The 24,952-nt window shown below is 34.5% G+C and overlaps 1 protein-coding gene across 2 annotated transcripts in view; it reads left to right on the plus strand.

Moving 5' to 3' along the window:
• Positions 1-495: 495 nt before the first annotated feature.
• Positions 496-24,952, plus strand: part of LOC118194480 (equilibrative nucleoside transporter 1-like) — a 72,338-nt gene continuing 47,881 nt past the window's right edge. Inside the window, exons 1-4 of one of the 2 annotated variants that reach the window (XM_035365634.2) lie at positions 496-694; positions 2,249-2,351; positions 13,803-13,948; positions 24,328-24,409. In XM_035365634.2, coding sequence (XP_035221525.1) covers positions 13,824-13,948; positions 24,328-24,409 — 207 coding nt within the window. In that variant the 5' untranslated portion in view covers positions 496-694; positions 2,249-2,351; positions 13,803-13,823. The remainder of the gene's footprint in view (positions 695-2,248; positions 2,352-13,802; positions 13,949-24,327; positions 24,410-24,952) is intronic. The other variant, XM_035365628.2, reaches the window with a different exon arrangement.

A 24,952-nucleotide genomic window follows, 5' to 3' on the forward strand; every position in this document is an offset into this window, starting at 1 on the left:
CTATGGAATACTCTGATTGGATCTGAGGATCATAATGTTTTATATAATCAAACAGAATTCAAATTTTAAAATTTTTAAAATAATTTCATTAATACAAGTCGAATTTTTATTAGATTTATAGCGGAATTCATAAATTAAAATGAAGTATTTTGAAAAAATTCAAGAAATTAATACATATAATTTAGTATTGTGTTCAAATCCGCAAAGATCTTTTTTAATCTTACGTGTGTATTTTTAACCTACTGAAATAAGAAGTCTTGAGTGATTTATTGAGTATTTTCAGGAATTAAAAAATAAAAAAAGCATTAGTTACCGGGAACAAAAATCGAACTGTTTCGTCACAATGTTCTTGTGATAAAAACTGTGATATGAAGTGAATTGTAACCGCGATAATAAACAAATCATCAAATAACAGTTAAAAAAAAAAGGTGAGTAGAGAGGATGCATATAATGACGTCACGTTATCCTGCCAATGAAAACTGCCAGCATCGTCAGCTGGATAGCTCTTGAGTTCATCTTGCTCTCTGTGACACAGGAAAAGAGCGGTATATGACAGCAATCGAAAAAGTGTCAAGTGGCCTTAGATACATAACCTATATTTTTGTTCGTATGCTTAGGAAATTTACGAATTGTTATACAAAATGATTTAGTTAAATTTTTGAAATCTTTAAACTGAATTTTCATATTGGGGAAAGTAAGTACCTAATTCTAGTCTTTAAATGCAAGTTAATATAAATTATTCGTTTTTTATTTCTTAAATGCAATTTTTTTCTCTTTTTTGAAAATATTAAAATTTCATGGAAGAAATTAGTACCTAATTCTCTTCTTTAAATGCTAGTTAATTTAAATTGTTCGTTTTTTTATTTTTTAAATGCAATTTTTTTTTCTCTTCTTTGGAAATTTGAAAATTTCATGGAAGAAATTAGTACTTAATTCTGTTCTTTAAATGCAAGTTAATTTAAATCATTCGTTTTTTTAATTCATATATGCAAATTTTTCTTTTTTGGAAAATTTGAAAGTTTCATGGAAGAAATTAGTACCTGATTCTATTCTTTAAATGCTAGTAAATTTAAATTTGTCGTTTTTTCTTTCTTAAATCCAATTTTTTTCTCTTTTTTGGAAATTTTGAAAATTTCATGGAAGAAATTAGTACCTAATTCTATTCTTTAAATGCAAGTTAATGTAAATTAACCATTTTTTATTTCTTAAATGCAATTTTTTTCTCTCTTTTTTGAAAATTTGAAAATTTCATGGAAGAAATTAGTACCTAATTCTATTCCTTAAATGCAAGTTAATTTAAATTACTCGTTCTTTTTTTTTAATTTATAGATACAAATATTTCTTGTTTGGGAAATTAGTACTTAATTCTATTTTTTAAATGCAAGTTAATTTAAGTCATTCTCTTTTTTTTTTTTTTAAATTCATATAAGGAAATTTTTCTTTTTGGGTACATTTGAAAGTTTCGTGGGAGAAATTATAATATCTAATTCTATTCATAAAATTAAAGTTAATTTCAATTGTTCGTTTTTTAATTCACAAACGCAATTTTTTTTCGGAAATTTTGAAAGTTTCATGGAAGAAATTAGTACTTAATTCTATTTTTTAAATCTAAGTTAATTGAAATTATTCCTTTTTTTTATATGATGTATGGAAATTTTTCCTTTTTGGAAAATTTGAAAGTTTCACTGAAAAATTTGTACTTAATTGTATTTTTTAAATGTAAATTAATTAAAATTATTCTTTTTTAAATTCCTTTTTATTAATTTAAAATTATTTTTTTGAAATTATTTTTTGTTTTCTTTTTTTTATGCAAATTTTTCTTTTTCGAAATTTTGAAAGTTTCATGGGAGAAATTTGCATCTAATTCTGTTCTTTAAATTCAACTTAATTTAAATTACTCGTTTTTTTAATTTAGAGATGCAATTTTTTTTTTTTAAATTTTGAAAGTTTTACGGATGAAATTTTGCTCTGTAGGTCAGCAATCTGAGACTTAACTATAAGATCCCGTAAAAATTATTGAAGATGCACTTCAAATTTTTGTATGAATAATTACGTAGAGTATTTATACTGTGCACTTATATATAGAAAATATTTAAAAAGGTTATTGAATGTATATTTGTTTAATTGATTTTTTTGTTACTCATATAGAATTTTATTTTGAAAATGTATTTCATTATTTCTTATTAAGCCTCTAACATATCTTCGCATTTTTTTTTTTTTTTTTTTTTTTTTTTTTTTTTTTTTTCAGTTTTTAATAAATTAAGTATGAGCTTTCCGATTTGTTAGAAAGCTTCTGATTAAAAGAGGCTTCCACCTCATAGTTGAAACAGTTGACAGACCCAGCTGTAGAAGTAAGATGAAAAATTATTCATCAAAATATTATTTTACATTATTATCTAAATCATATCTAGAAATCATAAACCTCTTTTTCATTACTTAATTACTTTTCTTCTTGTTGGCAAACAAAATATTCCTTTTTACTATACGGGGAGGGGAGACAGTTAATTTACTACTTTGAAACAATACAGAATATTGATTTCTTTTCTCAGTAGCTTACATGTTTACTATTTATTTATTTATTAATGTCTGTTTTCTTATAAATATGAAGTACTGAATATTTCTTCTCAAGGTATTAGTTGCTGAGTTTATAATTATGTCAGAAACAGATAAAAATGTATCAAAACTTTTCTTAAAATATGCCAGATTTCAAGACCGAACAGTTCTTCAAACGAGGTTATAAAATTTTATGTACTTGTAATAGCGGGCATCGACCACATGCGGTATATAAAACTTTTTTATTATTTATTTATTTTCAGTGTACAGGCTAAGTTAATAAATTTTTTACTATTGATAAAATTTAAGAATTCAAGTTTCAAACCATCTTTTTTTTTTTTTTTTGAAATAAATGGACAGCAAACTTAAAGCAACCGATGTTTATTATTCCAAAACGCACTCTAAATGTCCCCCGCAAGACAGTTTAGGCTGTGAGGATACAAAAGTTGGCAGCCACTGTTTTATACCATGGACTCTACAATAACCATTCGATTTCGGAAAGAATGTTATAATACATTTTGTGATTCATCAATATATTTTTTCTTCGTTAGTTATCCCTTTCTTACAAAGATTTATAATTGAATTTTGATATTATTTACGAACTGTATTAACCGACTGAAATCATCTAATGATTATTGTTTATTCTTTAAGAAAGCTTGATAGATTGAATTCTAACACCTTGAAATATTTTAACAGAATTAAGCTAAATACTAACCGACGAAATCTGGATGTAGAGGTTTGTAAAAGAGACGGAATGTACAATTGTATGATGACATTATCTATGTTAGCATAGCTTTACCGCTTAAAGAGACCATAGCAATGAAAGTTACAATTTCGATCATATATTGACGGCTTGGTAGTTAAGTCACTAAAGCCTAATAAGTTTAAGTTGGGAAACTTAAGTTAAGTTGGGGAAGTGTAGTTAAATAAGTGTAGGGCTAGAGGGGCGAATAAGCGGCTATTCTAGTAAAGCTTGTTGTTTAAATACCATTCTCTGACAGGAAATTGTAGAACTGTGAAGATGTATTATGTTTTTATAACATATTTCATTTAACACTTCTTCCATTTAGTTCAACAGAAATTATAAAAAGTAATTCCCTGGTTTGCTTAAAATACATTCTTTTGATTTATTCCTAAGTGTAAACACGAGAATTCATTGGCTGAAACCATCGTTTTACTCGGTCGTAGTTTCAGGCTCGGCAGGGACCATACTGGTACTGCTTTGTCTGGCTTTTGGCTGTTGGGACGTTACATGGTTGTGGGTAACAACAACATATTGGCATTCCCTGTTCCGTGAACCATTTATCACACTACAGGTCCCTCCACTCCTTAGAACCAGGCTCGGAGGTTCAACCTTCGCTCTGGCCCCTCAGAGAGGGAGGCGCACCGCCCAGGTAGTCACCCGAGACGGCACTAGTCGTTATTTGCTACCTACCAGTCGCTCGGGCTGCCCGTCGCAGCGGGTCATTACCCGGGAAAACTAGTAGCCTCACGCCGCGCTAGGAAGTGCCAGACCTCGAGGCCGGCCAATAAGTGACCTTTCCCGGAGCCTTCAGAACCACCAAGTTCATAAATTTTATACCCCCGTGGCCGAGACTGTCTAGATACAGATCCTAGCCAGTAGCTTCGCAGAATTCTCTACTTCGACCCCCCGGGGGGGACATGGTTGTGGGTATCGAAGGTTGTCTTTGGGAGGTTTGGCTTTCCTTGGTCAACGATGAGAGAGAGTCTTTGACGTTGATCTTCGTTTCTTCGTTCGACTGCTTTCTGGCTGCCTTGACTTGCGTTTCATGATCCTTGACGGTATGCAATTTTGTCCCCCAGGGTTGATTCGGAGTTATGAATCCTTGGGTTGGGGGATCATAACTGTATAAGGAAGTATAAGATTTAGGTTTATACTTCTCTAAGCCTAAATCTAGGAGTCCCTTCTCCCTAGTGTACTGTACTGTGTACAGTTGCTTTATTAAGACGAGGCGGTAAATCACTTCACATTCTCCCAAGAAACCAAAGTTTGATTCGCAAGTGAGTGATTTCTTACAAAGAAACTTATTAAAATTTTTAATCCCTCCATAAGTATAGCTATTTATACGCTTTCAATGCTTCCAAGCCTGCGAACAATCCTTTGCATTAGCAAAATAACATGAACATACGACCGAACTCTTTCAGTAGAGATACTTTTTTCCTCAACCGCGATTTAAATTTTGCTTTTGTAATGATAAATTGTTTTATTGGCTTTAGACGTACTAGGTCAGGGATTCTCAACCCGTGGTACGCAAGAGAAAAATAGGGGGTACTCAAAGAAGCAAAGTATTTTTAACTATTAAATTCAAAAATTAAAACCCCAACATCCTGATTGAGTTCTTTCCCTAACGCTCGTAAATTTATTCGATCTGAGCTTTGTTCAAGAGTGGTGGTGGTAGTACCAAAGGTTTTCAATTTTTGTTTACATGGTATGCGTTAGTCAAGAGGTTGAGAACCGCTGTACTAGGTCAATAAAAAAGTAGCTAGGATATTCTTCTCTTATCTGTTGTTATGAAACTTACAGCATAAATATTTATTATGTAGTAATTATATATAAGTACATGAGAATTCAGAGGAGTGTAGTTAAATAATATCTATATAACTTGTTTATATAATAAATAATAATAATAATGTTTAATAAAGCATCTGTTCTGCTTGCATTCAATCCATTAAGTAACAGTAATATTGTGCATATAATTGAAACTAACAATGACTTACTATTCTTTCCAACGCTTGCAATTACTGTTCGTGCCAAAGACATCTTAATATTGCCTGTAACCATCAATGATATGAGCCACATGAGTCTACATGAATCAGTTTCAGAACAGGAATGCGTTATCTCGGTAGAAATAGAGCTTTGTCGATAAGCGGGCCAGCTTTATCAAAATGAACATGTAATACTGAGGGGGAGGGGAATGCATTATCAATATAGTATCTGAAGTTTTTGTCTTACTCTTTACTTTATTTAAATTTATTTATCAGATCATTCTCCTCCTACCATTTATTCAGCATCTGTTTCTAAATTCATGTTTCTGCTATTATTAAAATATCTTACAGTTTTATTTTTTGTGTTTAAATGTGACAAAAACATAAAATACAGGAATTCGATGTTTCAGAGATTTGATTGTAAAGTCTTTTTAAGCAGCAGACGTGAAACATGTGCAGTGGCGCGGCCGGATTTCGAACGCTGAACCTTTCGAATACGCGTCGATTATGCTTCCAATTACAGCCCGAAGGCATGCGAAAAGGAAGGATAAAATACCTTATATGTTAAAATAATTCAAAGTTTTTGTTTAATTATTAGATCTTTCTTTTTTAGCCAAAAACTTCTGCCTCAAACGAAATTTACTGAATACAATTAAAATTTCTGTAGGGCTCTTATTTACATTCAAATACCTTTTACAGAAAAATAAGGGACTTTCTCATTGAGGTAAGCTTGTACGTAATTATTTAAAAGGGAAATTTACCAAGATCGATAGATTTTGCCGGAAGATTGAAATTTGCGGCTGCACCGTTCTTCAGATGTAATCGATTCCTTGTTTATAGGGCGAGTAAAAGATTCTTTTTTCTTTTTCTAATGGTGGGCACTTGTCTATTCGACAATGGCCACTCTTAAGGTCAGAAGTGGTAGTCATTTTATTGTTTACGCACCTTAAGAGCGTTCCAGATTTGGGCATCTGGAAGCCCAAATTTGGAATAAGAAACTCAACGATTTCAAAGCGAGCAATGGCAACACTGTAAGGTGTTGTAAAAAACATTTTTATCGCCAGCGCGCAAGAGTGTGTATTGAAAATTCTAAAGATATGCTTCTTTTAAATAATTTTTGTGATATTGCTGTTGAATTGAATTTTATGGTTTAAGTGCGAAAAACATGATATTTAATAAATAACAGTAACACTCAAAACGTTTAAAAAAAGCCCCTTTAAACGTAATATAAAATCTGAAAACTTTCAAATTTTTTTTAAAAATTTATTTTAAAATGTTTTTGTGAAATGGCCCCCTTTTTTATGGAGCAGTATTATAAAAAAATTTTTGCCTTAAATGTATTTTGAACAGCATATTAAATGCATAAATTTATATTCTATTTCATGAATATCCCACGGATTAAATTTTAAATTTAAAGCCTCGTCACTATTTAGCTTAAAATTGTTTCAGATATGCGATATTATTTTTTTCGATCATTACTAAAAATGTAAATCAGGAAATAAATTTAAAATAATGACAAAAAGCCGACAAAGAGAAGGAAGTGAATTCGGTTATTATTTTATTGCCCAAGGAAAAGCGCCGATATTGAAGACATTCTTTTATTTCCCGTACTTATATTATCTGCTAATAAAACGAAACAAATATGTGAACCCCCAGGTTGAAGAGAGAAAAATAAACTGCAAATAGTGTAACCTTACTAATAGGAAACTACATAAGGCAATAAAACTGCTGTTATCAAAAGCACACGAATGAGTACATCCGACGTAAAATGACTATCACGTGCTGGATCGGAGAAAATGTTTTTCTGTTGATATTGTGCAAGCCATGCCAAAAGCCTTTGTAGGTTGAAGTGAAGTTTGCATTTTCCAGAAAAAGCAATTATTAGACTCTAATTACAAATATTTTCACATCCGAAATTAAGGTACATTTCAAACTCTAAAACAAGATTCCAGTCTTTTACTTAAAACAAGATTCCAGTTTTTAATTTAAATTCAGATTTATTAACCTTTACATCTAAACCCAAACGAAAGTCACAAATCAAAAAAGATCATAGAATGCAGATAATATTGGCACATACACACATACACACACGCAAAAAAAAGAAAAAATCTGAAATGTTTCAGATTTTAAATTACGTCCAAAGGTGCATTTTTTTAACGTATTGTGTATTAGCTTTATTTATTAAGTATCATGTTCTTTGCACTTAAACCATAAAATTCAGTTCAACAGCAATGTTGCAAAATAATTTTAAAATGAGCATATCTTTAGAATTCAGATACACAGTTCAGCGCGCTGGAGATAAAAAGATCCCCCCCCCCTCACCCGTAGAGTGTTGCCATTGCTCGCTTTTAAATCGTTGAGTTTGTTAATCAAAATTTTCTTTAAAGTTTTACAAAATATGAAATCGATAATAAAACAAATTCCAGATTTCATCGCAGTAGGATTACGTCATTCAAAATTGGACGGCTCTAGGTACCGTTGTTTTATCACAATGCAAGAAACATATATACATTTATACAGATTCTTCATTATTTAATTTTCTTCAAATATAATACAGGACGATAGTATTTGGTGGCAACGATGTAAAAAGTGATACGCCATTTATAGGGTTCCGACGCAAAATCGCAGAACGAAAACAATACTCATTCAGGGACAAAGGCCCTTTGGACTAAAAATCATTAAAAGAAAACAGAGAAATATATTTTAATTGTCAAAATTTTAGATTCCGTTACTTTCTGTTGAATATTTTAAAAAATTTTTAAATGATCGCGTAAAAGTTTATTTCCTATTGATCTGCTAATGACTCTTAATACTCGAACCTCTGAGAGAGATAACCAGCCGCAAATTATCGTTGCCGACCCCTTCGGCGCCTTCTGAACGCTATAATGTCATCTAACTAAGATTTTTGATTGTAAATAAACGCAGTGATAAAAATAAGGATGGCCAAGGTGAAATATCATTTTAAAAAACAACTACTTTATTGAATGTTTAAGATTTAAGAATAGTAATGAGAACACTAACCATTTGACGTAATGATGGATGGGAAGACTTCAAAAATTAGTGATATTTTTTGCTAAAACCCACGCCGTGGTTATATTAGTGTCCTTCTAATAACCATTATATTCGGTTATTTATTTACCCTGTACACAATAATAATCGACCTTGTAAATATTTATATAAAAGGATCATTGAAGCATTAAAAGATATTTCCAAATAAAAATTAGTACTAGTTAAAGGTCATAATTTCTTCTTGAGTGGTGACTACAGCTAGTTTGGAATTTCTCAATTAAAAACTGCACACCACCATAAGGACAATAAAGATTACTTACATAGCACATTTGTTATACGAGAAAGAAAAACCGTGGAAAATTTTTCTGCTATCAACTCATATATTTAGAAAAAACTGCCTGCGTTAAAATGCCTATCGAGAAAATCGATGCAAGTAAATCAACACTTAATTAACGAAAATTGTTTACATTTTTTCTCTCTTGTCATCGACGTAATAACATGTCTAAACGCCACTAGTGTTATTCCACTATCGAATAATGAAAGATACCAATATCGACGAATGATATACTGTGTTTATGTTTTTTGATATTTAACCGTACTCTTTTTTCCCCCAGCAAACTGCTCAGTTCTCCATAATGAGGACTACATGTAATCAGTCTTTTAAGAAAAAGCGCAAAATGAATGTTGCGTAGAAATGTCATCGCCCTTTTTACTAACAATTCAAGTTAGAACGGGATTTTGAGGAGAGATTTCCAGTGGTGCTGCGATGAAATAGAGCAGTAGTTTATGGCTGTGCAACCCCATAAAAATGCAATCTACCTCAGCCTTAGTTACCCTTAGTTGTATACCCTCAATTAAATAGAGCTTTGTTTCGTAACTTTTGATTACCGTGAGGTCATAAATGCTTCTTTTATTTCATAAACCAAATGCAAAACGAATATTAGTCCTGAATGGGATATTAGTCTTGAAACAGCAATTTGTGATGAATCCCTACAAGCATCGAATCACTTTTCAAATTGTTGCCACCAGGTATTATCGCCCTGTATTATCTTTAAAGAAATTAAATAATAAAGAATCTGCATGAATGTATGCAATTTCTCACATTGTGAGAAACAACGGTACGTACAGCCATCAAATTTTGAATAATGTACTCCTCCACCGGAATACGGGCACTTTAAGCCCGAATTTTGAATTTTTTTATTATCTGTTTCATATTTCGTAAAACTTTAATGAATTTTTTATTAAAAATCTCAACGACTTCAAGGCGAGCAGTGGCATCACTGTACGGAATAAAACATTTTTTTTTTTTTTATCTCCAGAGCGCGAGACTCTCTATCGGGCATTCTTTTGCTGTTTTCAAATATTTTGTGATTTTGCTGTTAAATCAGAAAGCGCCAAGAACATGATATTTAATAAACAAGGTAAATACACAAAACGTTAATAATAAATAGACAAAGAAAGTTTTGTAGAAAAAAAAAAGTGTATGCCAAAATTTAATGCTGCATCGTGAATTCTAAACGCATACTGCTTTTAAAATTTCTGCAATTTTGCTGTTGAATTGTATGTGGCGTAAGTGTGAAGAAAATGATATTTATTAATAAAGGTAAATAGAAAAAAATGGGTTAGTAGGAGTGAGAGTAAGAGCAAACTGGTAGACTGCGAGCTCATGGACAGCGTAAAGAACCTTAACAAACCCTTTTGGGCAATCGTTTAAATCTGAAACCTTTCAGATTTTGTTGGCCATCCCACTGATGGGCGGTAATAAGATAAGCGTTATTATTAAATACATCAGCAAAGAGACATATGTAAAATATATAAGAGGAATTTAGCTGAGATTCATTTAGCAGTTGTAAATGCAGTGCAGTTTGCGTGAGCTCTACTAGCACGAGAAATTAGACGGAACATGAATTTTAGATCCATACTGTAAAAAAAAAAAAAAAAAAAAAAAAAAAAAAATGAAATAATATGCACTACATTGACCTAAAAAATTTTAATTACTCGGCTAAATAATTTTCTCCACTTCTCTGTTATTTCAAATATGTAACACAGCCAATGAAATATCGCCTATTAGCGAATTAAAATGTATTACGATATAAGTGATAACGTTATCGTTCTCTAAGACCATGCTAGATATATCTGCCATGGTATGGAGAATAGATAGAATGGTAGATATCATAGCTAGAGAAGGCACTATTAATAAGACTAAATCGATTTGCAAAATGGATTAGCCTGCTCTATTATTGAATTAGGTATTGAAGCTGAAATGAGGTATATCAGGAAAATATAAGAGTTGCATAAATAAATGTGCAGGCAATCCGTCCATAGTTCAGAAGAGACTTTATTACCATAGGTATAAATGGATTGCTGACTGATAACAGCAAAGACAATAGTGGCCATAATGCATTAAATTGGAATAGTATTTCATGTACTTATAAAACAGTAACTATTGGGATTTAACATAAACCACAGCCGGAGATCCTTCGATATTAAATCATAAGAAGATGGAAGACAGGAGAATGGAAATTGAATATGATTACCGAAATGATCAAAGTCCAACGGTGTAATGATTGCAATTCTGCGATGATTCTTTAAATAGTTAAGAGAAAATACGTACGAAAAATATGTTAGAATCACTTCTTTAAATAAAAGCAATATGAATCGAATTTTGAAAAATTACTTTTGAGATACGCACGAAACTTATATGCAATTCAGTCCTAAATCCCCGTTTAGCATATTCACCGTGGTGCACACAATGAAGTATGATACAAAGATGTAAATCCGTGCTTCAGACTTCATAGCTCGTTCTATCTCTATGTTATGCAGAGCTAGCAAGCAAATACACTTCAATTACAACGAGAAATGTGCACCTATTACTTAAAAATATATGGCTTTTAAAGTTACATATTTATCCTGCGAAATCTGGGTTTAGAGCGATTCAGTGCAATAGCAAAAGCTGAATGGAAAGATTCCAAGTTAATTTTTTCAATAAAGGGTATGTTTATGGCATTTAAATAAATTTAAATTCAAAGGCCTAGGAATATGAAATGAAGATTTGCTATATTTTTCTACACAGATTGTATTCTATTGATACTTTATGTTGCTCATTAAAGCTATAGTATGCATGCTACTAGATTAGAGATAACAGCAGAATTAGATAAGACAGGCAAATCTCGCCTTTTCTTCTTGATATAAAGGACAACTGGCATTATTAAATGAAGTATATGAGAAATATAAATCATAAATTTGCCAACATTTTTAGGACCCCCCAAAAAAATCATCAAATTAAAAAAATTAAGCATCATTGAACATTTTTAATTAAAAATTTTATCTTACTTATATAAGACACCAAAGAGTAATCATTCGAACAGGTGCGGCTTATTTTGTGCAATTTCGAATCCCGGCGAGGGTATGGTGCATTTCGTCAGTTTCCTGTCTCTAAAAGACTGTACAAGTGCGCTCAAACTACACTCATGTCCAAAAATTAAGGATAATTCGGAGTCACGCGGAAATCGAACTCTAAAATAAATACATCACCTGTAAAATCACTACACACATCTTCAAAAATTATATGCAAATTTCAGGAAGTAACCAGATGACACCGATGGTACGTCACAATGACGAGAGTGTAAGAGAGTGATATATAAGGAATACAGGCAAAGAAGTAAAATTGTTCGCAGGCGCTTTATAAGCATTTCAGTGCAATAACCGAATAGTTATGACCCAAAGGACGCATTTGGATGACTTTTTACGTGGTAGAATTATCGGGCGTCTGGAATGTGGACCCAACTGGAAGTATCAGACGAACTTGGAATTGCCCAGAGTGTCATCTCCAGGCTTTGGCAACGAATCCAAGAGGATGGTAATGTGAGTAGACGTTACAGCACAGGTCGCCCCAGAGTTACAACGCCGAATGAGGACCGGCATTTGACAGTTACTGCCAAAAGAAACAGGCGGAGCACAGCCTCAGACCTGTCTCGTCAGCTCTCTTCAGCCACTGGTACGACAATTTCAAGGCAGACCGTGTACAGACGCTTAGGGAAGATTGGTCTATATACTCGCAGACCTGTCAGATGCGTTTCACTTACTGCAACTCACTGTCGCCTGCGGTTAGCCTGGAGTAGAGAGCATGCATTGTGGACACCGCCACAGTGGGCTTGTGTTTTCCGACGAATCCAGGTTTAGCTTGCAGTCTGATTCTCGCCGGACTTTCATATGGAGATCTCCAGGTACCCGTTACCACCAAGAAAACATCATTGAAAGACACCGTTACGGTGGTGCAGGAGTGCTCGTTTGGGGTGGAATTAATCTGGGTTCCAGAACTGACCTGCATGTTCAAATTGGAACCATGACAGGCCAAATCTATCGGGACGTCATTCTGGAACAACATGTACGTTTGTTTCGAAGCGCCATGGGCGCACAATTTGTGTTTATGGATGACAACGCCCGTCCTCACCGTGCAAACATCGTAAGCGAATGCCTTCAATCGGAGGATATCACCCGTATGGACTGGCCAGCATTCTCACGAGACTTAAATCCAGTAGAGCAGGTGTGGGACATGCTTGGACGACGAGTTTCAGCCCGTCAACCCCCTCCTACATGTCTACCGGAACTTCGGAGAGCATTGCTTTTCGAGTGGTGTAATATTTCCCAAGATCAGATCGATAATTTATTACTCAGCATGCCTAGGCGTTGTACGGACTGTATCGCATCGTGTGGGAGACATACAATGTATTAACAATCATACCAATCACGTAATATTGGTTTTTTGTAAATAGGTTTTTTTTGTAATTTGCTCCAGGAAGAAAAAATCGAAATTTTTTTTAATAATATCAAACATATAGCATTTTTTTTTACTCTTTACTTTTGTTTAATAAATAAGCTTTATAAATAAATCAAATTTGTTTTGCTTCTAACTCTTCCTTTGCCTGATTTTGTATTATCCTTAATTTATGGACATAGTGTAAAAGAAGGTGGGGCACGACAATTGGTCACCATCATGATTTGATGACCAGGTCCTCTAATCCCCAGTAGCTCTTTAAGAGAGAGGGTATATAAGGTATTTTCTCTCACCTTTCTGTGCGCATTCGTGGTGTAACTGGAAAGACCCTCGATGATAATTTGGGAGGTGTAGCGTTCGAATCGCGCGGAGAGCAATGCACATTTTTCACATTCCAGCATCGATATAACCTAATGGCTCTGCAAGTTAATAAAGTAAGACGTTTCTTCTGCGCGCTCTCTCTCTCTCTTTTTTTTTTTAATACTGAAATACGATACGAGTATGATATTGATGTGGGATTGTTTCATTTCCTTTCTACATGATATAGTATTTCAGGTCTCTTATTTAGGCCAGGAATATTTAGCGACTATATCTTATTTTGCTTATCAACAGGAGTATTTTCCTCCGGGCTACTAACCATGAAAATATGTATTAGAAATTATGGATTACTTCATAGCATTAAGATGATTATGAGATTACTAAATGCCAGACGTAATAAGAGACACTTCTATTACAGGAAGCTTGATCCAGACAACAAATGAAATCGGATTCGGAAACTGAGGAGAAAACAAGCGAGATGGCAGACGCTCTCGCTTCAAAAGAAGTAGTAAACTATCAGTCAACTTCTGGAGGGCCTGTTACAGTAGAAGAACCCGCAGACAGGTAAAGAAAAATACTCAGTTCTCTATTTTTGACTGTTTAAATACCAAAACATTCATTCGAGACACTTGCTTTAACATTTTAGAGGTTCCGGTTTATTATTGTTGGCAATAATGTAATGCTAATCAACTTAGTTCTTTACATTTGACCGAGCTTTCTCATCTGAAGGCCATAATTTTATCATAAAACGAAAAATTCTATAAAATCATTATTTTATGTAACAAAATTTTTAAAAAAATTCCAGTAACGTTTGTGTTTTCACATTCAATAAAACAGATAGTGATTGCAAGTATTCAAACTCAGTGTAATGGAGAAGTAATATAATCAAACGGAAGCAAAGCACGCGAAACGCGTCTGTCTGTAAGATCCATTTTTGAACCGATCGGTTTTCGCTGGGGATATCTCTTTTGCAAAACGTGTCGGAAATTATCTCGTTTAGACCACATTCAAATGAAAAATAATCCACGGTGCAGTTAATAACATATGAGTGGTTTTGCAATCACAACCTCCTATGATACACATCCAACCTGTGTGTTGAAAAGCCGTGCTTTTCAACACACAGGAAATCCATCCACCATCCAGGAACCGTGAAAATCCATCCACTGTTTAGAAAAGACGTGCTTTTCAACACACAGGTTGTGTGCCTGTGTGGTTGAAAAGCCGTGCTTACGCTATAAGGTATTTCTCCCGCCTTCTTCGTATGCCTTCGTATAGTGTAGTCAGCCCACTCAACGCGTATTCGAAAGATCCATTGCTCAAGTCCTGGCGAGGCCATTGTTTATTTTCATGTCTCCTGCTTCGAAATAACATAATGTCTCTACAGTGGCGACGAACTAAAAAAGGTGGTGGATGATGATTCTCCACCACCAGGATTTGGCGATTGGGTCCCTTAATCTTCAGCCGCCCTTTTTTTTTAAAGGGGGAGTATATAAGGTATGTCTCCCGCCTTCTTAGTATGCCTTCGTAGTGTAGTGGTCAGCTCGACACGTATTCGAGAGGTCCGTGGTTCGAGTCCCGGCAAGGGCATTGTTCATTTTTCATGTCTCCTGCTTCGAAATAACCTAATGTCTTTACAGCACATATGTTTTTAAGACATATGTCCCTTATGTTTTTAAGACAGTTGTCCGAACGTGAGCTATAAGTCTCTGTCTTCTGTAAGAGGAGTCCGCTGGCTCCTCTCGAAGAAGTTAGCTTAAGTAATACACCCGCATAGTAAGAATATATAGTAGGTACTTCCTTACAGAAGGTGTGTTGATTCGAGTCGGCCATTCTTTTATTGCAACATAAACTTCTTATTTTCCTGTTTTCGACTGCATTTTATTTATTTATTTATTTTTTTAAATGCGCTTCACAAAATACAATGCGCTACATTCTTTCTGAGAAACTATTGAATTATTTCGGATGCATATCAAAGATGTTTTAAGGCATTCGCCACCTTATAGGTCATAAATGTTAATCGAAATTTCTTTTCGATTAACATTTATGACCTATAAGAATAGAAATGTGTAATAGAGTGTTCTGCTCTTTATTTTCAGTATTACAAAATAAAAACATGATTACATATTTAGCTTGATGGTCTGCGTAAATAAAATCCATCCACCGTTTTGTTTTCGCTGAAATAGAACTGTGTACATGTTTCGGTAATTAAAAAAAATTAATATTTAAATGCCGCTGGAAGAAAAAAGTATTGATTTATTTTCAAAGAATAAAAACATTTCTGGGAAACAAAATACAGGCTCTTTTTCTAGTGATGGAACACAGGATGTTTCATACCATTTAATCTTTTGTTGAAATAAAGTACGATGGAAAGAAAAATATTCCTTTAATCTAACTAAACTAAACTAAACTCGGCGGCACACACAGTCCATATAGAGCCATGGTCAGCAGCGTTTTGAAATCTGCTTTCTAATCCGTGGGTTCCGAGCTGCTTGTATATCTTAGCCTGGACAACTGGTCAGCTTGTCGCAGGACCCCCGGTGTTTGGTCCTCAAGCGAATTTGGTGCTCATTTTATGGGCCCACTCCAGGGATGAAGGGCTGAGTCAACCTTGTTCAGCCCGGGGATCGAATCCCGGACCTGCGGTGCTGCTGCGCGACGCGCCAGCCACTGCGCCACAGGGCCTCGTTCCTTTAATCACATCACTTTAAATGAGTTCACTCACTTCACATCACTTCACACACTATTATATTACTATAAATATTCGTTATTTTTCCCGTAGCTTGTTATATAATTCAAAATTAATGCAACGGGCAAAAATTTAAGAAAAGCTTGCAGTTGAATTTTAGCAGAGTAATATTACTCTGACAAATATGAAAGAGCGTAAAGTTTAGGATAGTGTATGATGATCGGTGAAATCGGAAAAACTAAAATTTCAAATAAATATGCTTGGAGTTTTGCTACGTCAGGTCATAAAGCTGATTTAAATGCAGTCGTTCTCTAAAAATACTTTTGAAAATAAATTTCATGAAAAACAGACGTCGAACAACATGTACTAAATTATTCTTTGATTGTCACGCTAGAAAAATATGCAACATTTTGATTTTTATTTGTCTGGAAACAATAAATTATTTCGAATGACTCGACCAGTCCGCATAAAATTCAAATTATGAGCACGCGCTATTTGAAGAGGAAAACAAAACTTACAACATTCTATGACTTTATTCGATTTATTCGTAATCTGTGTCAGAATTTAGACTCCGGACAACGGTGAACATATAACAATATATGTAACAACATAACAAATAAACAAACAACATAACAAATAAACAAACAACATAACAACATAACAAACATATAACATAACAATTCAGATAGGGTATATCGGAACAACTCGAAAATGATTACGAAATCGGCTTCTTGATAAATGATAATGCAAAGTTGTGTAACAAATGACAGGTAAGCGGTGTTGCTGTTGCCTGTGTGCATGCCAAATCCGCTTACATTTAAAACGTTAGCAATTTTGTGTACAAAATGCTTAAAAATGAATGATTCGATTTCCACAAATTATATTTTAAAATGAAACTGTGTTGCGACTATAAAACTAATAATAAACTATAAAGTAAATTCTCAAGTTTCACTCATTGTAAATATAAATATTCTATGTGTTCTTTACCTGCTATATAGACAGCTTTAAGTTATTTGTTGAATTTGTTCCAAACGCGTCAGAGTCTCCCTTCGTATGCATTGCTGCAGACAGAACCGATCCAAGCGGGGGGGGGGGACAAAATGGTGCACAGGACGTGAGCGGCCCAAATTTAAGGCCGGCGAAATTATTATTAAACATATTCTTACGAAATGTACAGGCGCAGTAAGATGGCTTCCTCGCAAAGTAGTTTTAGGGTTGCCATAAAATGGCAAGGGAAGGCAGAGTTGCCACATTTGGCGAGAAATCGCCCATTTGACGACACAATTGGCGATATGCTATGGACGGATTGAGAACCTTCTGGAACGAATTTTTACCAGTTTAGCCCAGAATGTTCTCGAACACAAGCCAAAATCTATATAAACCCTCCTGGTCCGCAGTAAGTTAGTTGGTGTCTTGTCTAGCAAGTCAGTCCGTGAGAAGTCGATCTAATTGACAGTCCGTCAGCGAGTGCCGAGTGGGTCGTCGAGTGCATCAAAGAGTCTCTTAGTGCACGCGGTTAGCGCATCGTCGAGAGAGCGTGTTGAGCTCCGGGAACGACTGAACCGAACAGTCGGGAGCTGTGCTCTGTGTGTCGTCGAATGCATCGCGAGTTCTAGCGTGGAGAGTCTCGAGAGTACGTGGAATTCGGAGAACGACCAAGCAGAATCGGGGGCTATACTCTGGTGCTTTGCAGTGAAGCTGCCTCCACCGTGATAGCTTGATAACCTGTGTCGCTGATCGTGCCAGCGTGTTTATAACAGTTCGACGACTGTAAACGAGATTTTGGAGCTGTTCTGATTAATACCGGCCAATAAAGTGTGTTTCGATACTTTATCAAGTGCTGTTCTCGTTATTCACTCCAAATCCACACGAACCCTGTGCGTAACGTAACAACTGGTGAAAGGAAATAAATGCAAGAATATTATATTGCTGCAGAAAAAGGTGGTCAGTTTTAATTTGCACGTGGGCGGCCGACGATACTCAATGCAGTTGCGATTTTATTTTAGGTATTATCCAAGTTAATGGATAATGGGCGGAAAAAACATGTTCTTTTACACATATCCAGAAGAAAAACTCATACAGCGTAATGCCTGAAGTTTACAGGCGAACGAGTTTGGTGTAAACAGTACGTTAACTTACGTAAAGGTAAATATTTTAGGTATCATCGAAGTTAATGGTTAATGGGCGAGAAAAAACATGTTCTTTTACACATATCCAGAAGAAAAATTCATACAGTGTAATGCCTGGAGTTTACAGGCGGATGAGGTTGGTGTAAACAGTACGGGAACTTATGTAAAAGTGCTGCCACATTTTCCAAGTTGTCCGTCGTTCGCTAAGAATTAAGTTGCCATTGCATAAAGTCACAAGTATAGCGGGATTCTTGTGCAGCTCAGTGTCGTGAAAAAAGCAGTGCTCATCAAGGTTATCAGGGCACCCATGCAAGGGTAATCTTTTCAAACAGTCGCGGACTCGCATAAAATTAAGTACCTGCATCTTTTTAGTTTGGTTTGGTTTATTTAGTTATGGGAAAGCACTCAACCAGCTATCTGCCTAAGGATTCCTTTGTGGAGGAATCCCTTCCCTAAGGGAAACTAGCTCTAAGGGAAACTAGCTCGTATACATGTTACACATCTGGCATCTTTGCAACATTTTGTGAAATCATGCGGATGGCGAGACATAAAATTCTTCCTGTTATACAATGAAGTAAAGAATTAGATGCAGCAATTATGAATATGCAACGAGAGAACGAAGACAGGGTTAAGACATCGAGTTCCAGATGATTACTCCCATTAGATTATCTTTTGATATTTTTAAGAGTCATTAAATATTTTTCTTCTCATGACATATCTGCTAACCTTCCTGGTTTTCCCGACTTTTCGTCACATTTCCCAGTTTCTAGATTTTTAAATGTTTAGTTTTACGAGGGAAAGTGTTTTTAAGCAATATATGAAGTTTACTGAATGAATGAAACTTACGTTTTTCAAAATTTTGTCTACCAACTACTAGTGGTTTTCAGCATCATTTTTCTTATTAAATTTTACTTGGCCTGAAAATGTCTTAATCCACTGCAGATATTTCTTGAACTTTATATAAGGATTCAACCAATATTGAATCTATTAATATTTGTGTTAAATTTGTTTTATATCAATATTACCAAGTTTATCTACACAATAGTGTGTACATTAGCTGTTAATTTTATTTTCATCGCATTTAAAAGTACTTTGATAAATTAAGGTTTTCCTTCCTTACTCAGGATTTTCTCGATATAAAAGCATAAAAACGTTATAAAATAAAATTAGAGAAAAAGCGTAAGATTTAGAATATAAAAGTCATAAATACATGAATAATCTGAATCATGCTTGATAGAGCGGATTTTCCCATCTTTTCGAAATGGTGCCGCCGCGTAGTACGAAGACATCTCAGTTTTTGGTAGGAGAACTTCCCGGATTTTCATATTTGGTGGTTGGCAGCCAAGCTATGAGTTTATCGCTTTTTGTTGTACGAATTCTACAATTTTGATTAATATTTCATTTTTATTTTAAACCATCGACATCAGATAACAAAGCAACGCCACAGGTAATGGCACCTAAGAAATTTCTCGAATTTCCGATAGCATTATCCACTACTGTTGAAGTTTTGGGGAAAGAGGATAGTGCTAAACATCTGAACCTGTGTATCTGGTTCAAAGTGAGGCAACATGTCCTTCAGAAACACGACAGTCATTTGAAACTCTAAGGTTCCAATCACATCATGTTTCGTCTACGCGGGACTTGACGTCGAAACGGTCAATTCTCAGAACCCGCATATTTCCAAGAAACCCACTAGCTAGGTTACCATTTTCACTTACTACAAAGACTTGAACGCCAGACAATAATCGATTATTGATCAGATTGCGATCACGTGATCATTCAGAAGCAGAACTTTCGTCTGATTGGTTGATTTCTACCCGGGATAGAGCTCCAGCCGAGACATTTTCGGTGAGGTTTGAAAAAAATTCCGCGTAGCCGCTACGTCGTTTCCGTAGGTAGGCGGGACTTCGCTTCCAGCGCGGATTTTTTTCTAGGAAATCCTCCCGTTTAAAACAGTTCTACCAGAATCTCGTTTCTCAGAAAAGTCCCGTCTAGCAGGGCCTGTCTCCAGATGTGATAACCTCTTAAAGAACATTAGCGTTTAAGCAATATATTTCATCCGTTGGCTGCACTGATCAATATAGTGATAATGACACTGACTGCAGTATCAACAGGACCCAGTCGAATCCAGGAAAAAGGCATGTTTGCAAGTGTATAGTATCTATGAGACATGCTGGCAAGCTGAAAGTCCTCTTGAGCGGTTTGGTGGCAAAGAAAGAGAAATGGGAGACCCTCCAAACGCAAAAAAAAAAATTGGACGGAGATGCACAGCGGTGTGGCGGGACAATATCTGCACGACCAGTAGTGAAATTCTGGGTTTTCCCTCTAACTTCTATCTGTATTTATTGTAACAATTAACACAACGGACGTCAATGAACGTCGAGTGGTTGAAGTTATAATAAAATTTTTTAAATCGATCATTCTTAATAAAATAAATTCTGGATTCCATGGGCCCGTATTCGAATGGAGGACATTGATAGCGTTAGCACCGTTGTTTTTTTTACAGTGTGAGAAACATACATACATACATACATTCTTACAGATTCTTCATTATTTAATTTCTTTAAATATACTGCAGGGCGATAATACTTGGTGGCAACAATCTGAAAAGTGATTCAACGTTTTGGGTTAATAAGAATTTTTCTCGTATCAGATGTATTAACGAACCATTTTGTAGATATTAAAAAGGTATAGCTATTTTCAACAGCTAAAATCTATCGAATATCGATCCGTTTATAAAAGAAATCAGCCAACCTACCTGATGAAATTCTGCATAAATTCATTAACAGACAAATGCGTGAATAATTTTGGAATTTAGCTTCTAATTTCCTGTGCGATGCAGCTGAAAAGACACTTAATAGTTATTCAAAGAAAGCGGAAAGCGGTAGCAGTAAAAAATGTGGTTCTTGAATCAGCTCTGAGTTTTGATCCCTGTTACTATTCTTATTCCCGTACTTTTCCAGACGTTTAGCAGAAACTTCTACAATTATTGCTGTGAGTCTAAATGTAGATGCCAGATTTCCAGAATTAAACTTTAATAAATGCTAACTTTTTAATCCATTCTCCAGTTACACTGCTATGAAAAAAAAAAAAAATTCCCCAGTAACTGTACTTTCTGAACTTCCTGCCGGTACTTTTTATTGAGAGGCACCTGATGTAAGATCTAATAAACCAAACGGATATGAAATCATCCCGACGGCATTTATTGAGTTTTAATAAGAGTAAGGCTACAGGACAAACAAGGCCCTAGTTGTTATTTGGTGCTGGAGCCGCCCTAATCTACAAGGAAGCTTCTCCAAGCAGAGGCCTCGCATTGCACTTCGAGAAATTGACGTTCCTACCTCCGTTGAGTCATCGACAGCAATTGCGCCCAGAAGTGGTAGAGGGGTCAAGACCGCTGAGCAGAGAAAATATTTGCCGAAATTTCGAACTAAGGTAAGGTTCGAATTTCGGCAAGTATTTTTTTGGCTTTCTCCGTGCGTAAAACAAATACGCTAACTTTCTTCAGAAGAACCTCGATATAGGCAACATTGTCTTTTGCCAGATAACCTGATGTGCCTTACTGTGTTCATAAGCAGTCCTTAAAAAGCTAATCAACAGTTATTGGACATGTAACTCTTCAAATGTTAACAAGTGCATCTTCAGCAATTCTTTACTGTACTGCATGAACATAACTGGACATGGATGACTTACTCTTTTGTATGGATTATCTTTTTTTATATAATGAATTGAATGAATGTGTATCAAATGGAATAATTAGGTAGAATTCCCACAATTAAATTTTGCTATCGAAAATAAATGTTAAAAAATACATATACCTAATCTTTTGAAACCTTTCGACATAATTGCAAGCTTTGCTGTTGTGAAAAAGCGATACTATTATTTGCTATCACTTTTTGCTATCAAGGAATTTCTTATCAAGATTCGATAAGAAGATTTTTGCTTTAATCATAAATGATCACATTCAGAAAATACTATAAATTATTTTTTATCGTTATCAGGTTGCATCAAAGGCTTTATCTTGCTCACTATCAATCAGTAGTTTAAGGTCACAAGTACCTATCTGTGTAGTTTAAACTTTATCTTATTCACTATTAATCAGTTGTTGAAGATTTTAAATACCTATTGTCTGTTTTATTTGAATTGAAGAAGTTGGCTTACTATTAACCTTTTCCCGTAGGCTATAAACATTAATTTTCCATTTATTTTTGCCATTTAAACAAGTATTCAGCAGGAAAGTAAAGAAAAACGATGTGATAGATTTTTTCTGCATTTCATTCCACTTTATTCAGCAATTTTTAAGTCTCTAAAGTGGGTTTAAAGTCCTTGAGCCTTATTTAATGTAGTCAATGCATGGAACATATATGTCCCAGCCCGTCTACGTCGAAGACGAAGTAGCGAATTCTCGCTAACTCTTTAAGAATAAATACTGCAGAAGAAAGATTTAAACAACCTTTTTATTTAAATTAAAATTAAAACAGATGCACGCATTTCGTGCTCACAAATCACAACCACTTGTGGCTACGTAAATTAACAGAAATTAAGAATGTAACAAATCTCTAATAAATTAAGATAGCTAATGACTGGTTTCTTAGCTTAAATAACGCTAAATCAGCTGCACACAGCAAAGTCGAGCCGAGGAATATTAGTATAAACCGAAAGGTGTCGAACACCGAACAAAAGAGTTAATTTCAAACTCGCAGCATAAACATCGGAAATAAGTCCGCTACTACTATACTTAAACTCTTGACCACGCAGCTTAAATACTACTTCTGAAACACGTTTAAATTTGAATATTACGTCATTACAAATTTACATTCCGGTAGGAAACTGAAATCAAGAGGGAAAGGGGAGGGAAAACTAAAAATAATTAGTTAGAATAAAATAAATCCTTGCGCTATTAGAAAATTAAAGCAAGATCTTCAATGAAGTCCAAGTTATGCCGAAGACCTTTTTCTTCAGTTTTTGTTATATCAATTACTGTTTGTTTAGTGTTATGAAACGTTCCAGATATTTTGCGCCTCTAAACCTAATTTATCATTCATGCCAGATTTGTTTGTCGAAAAGCCTGAAGAAAGCATCTATTATCTGTAATGTCAAATAAAATGAATAAAAGTGTTTTTTACATGACACAGTGCAAATTATAGTGTGATACGGAACAAAGTGCAAAACGTGGTGTTTGAAGTACAGTGGAACCTCGAGATAGAAGTTTTAATTCGTTGCAGCATTGAGCTCGTATAGCGAATTTCTCGTATCTACATAGAAACAAACTTCCTCATTGAAAATAATAGAAATCCAGTTAATACGTTCCGCACCCCAAAATATATTAACATAAAATTCAATTTTTCTAATATATAACACTGGTAAATAATATAACCATAGTTTACCTTTATGATAGCTCCCGACAAATGATAGCTTCCGACATTGAACTTTTAACTGCTTCTCGTTAATCGACACCAACAACAGATTCTCAAAATCTTCAAGGAGTATTGGACGGTACTTGGAAGTAACGGTAACTCCTTTGGCTACATCAAGTTCCTTAATTTCTTCCTGCTTCTTCAAAATAGTGCAAATCGCTTATGTCGAAAAGGCCGTACGTCTTCGCCAATTCCGTCGCACTTATATCACGCTTGTTTATCTATGATTTCTTTCTTAATTTCGACGGCCGTCGCTTCCTTATTTTTCTTTGCAGCACTATCTGAAGTAACAATCTTCTTGAGAGGCCTCATGGAATAATTATTTTCACGTTAACCGTAATAAACAATTGACTCACAAGCGCATATAAACATGTAGATCAAAGAACACCGAGTGATCTGATGAGGGGATTCACCGAGTCGAGCCGGATCGGGAAATGGCGCAACGAGTACCATTGGCTCATTGCTCGTTACTCGAGTTAATGCTCCTATTTAGAGACAAAATTTTTGCTCATACTTTCCTCGTATCTCAAATTGTTCGTATATAGAAATGCTCGTATCTCGAGGCTCCACTGTAATTGATAAAATCCTTTTGGGTATTAATTACATTTGAATTTGGATGATCAAATTCCAGTTTTGTTATTTATTTTCGAAATTTATTGAATTGGTGTAAATTGTGAAAGACACAAAATATATTCCTTTTCTCATCCATAGGTATCATGTTGTTAGGTTGACTATGTATTTGTTTGGAATAACCTCACTTTTACCTTGGAACTTTTTTATTCAGGCAAACGATGTGAGTACATTTTTGTATATTTCATATGTAATAGATCTGAAATTTAATAGAAATAAAAAAGTTGCGTGTTTCTAAAAAAAATTCTGCATTAATAAATATATATATGTAAAGAATATTCTGTGTAAAAAAATTCTGCATTAATAAATATATATATGTAAAGAATATTCTGTGTAAAAAAATTCTGCATTAATAAATATATATATGTAAAGAATATTCTGTGTAAAAAAATTCTGCATTAATAAATATATGTATAATATATATAAAGAATAAATGAAAAGATTTTACATAGGAAAGGATATTATGCATGTAAATACTATGTGAAAAATGGGTGTATCAAAAATAATAGAAATACAGATATTTATGGGGATACTTTTATTGATATGAAGCTAATCTTCAAATATTCCGTATAACAGCTTAAAAATTAAGCTTGGAATAATCGATTAAAAATGTTACGATTATTCTGAATTATTCTTCACGCAAAAGTCAAAAAAGAAAACTAGGCCTTCACCTGCGCCTGATATTCCCATAAAATTCACAAAACTC

Source organism: Stegodyphus dumicola, chromosome 11 (genome assembly GCF_044657685.1).
Source record: "Stegodyphus dumicola isolate Sdum_Otavi_A_Nest chromosome 11, ASM4465768v1".
Taxonomy (NCBI): Eukaryota; Metazoa; Arthropoda; class Arachnida; order Araneae; family Eresidae; genus Stegodyphus; species Stegodyphus dumicola.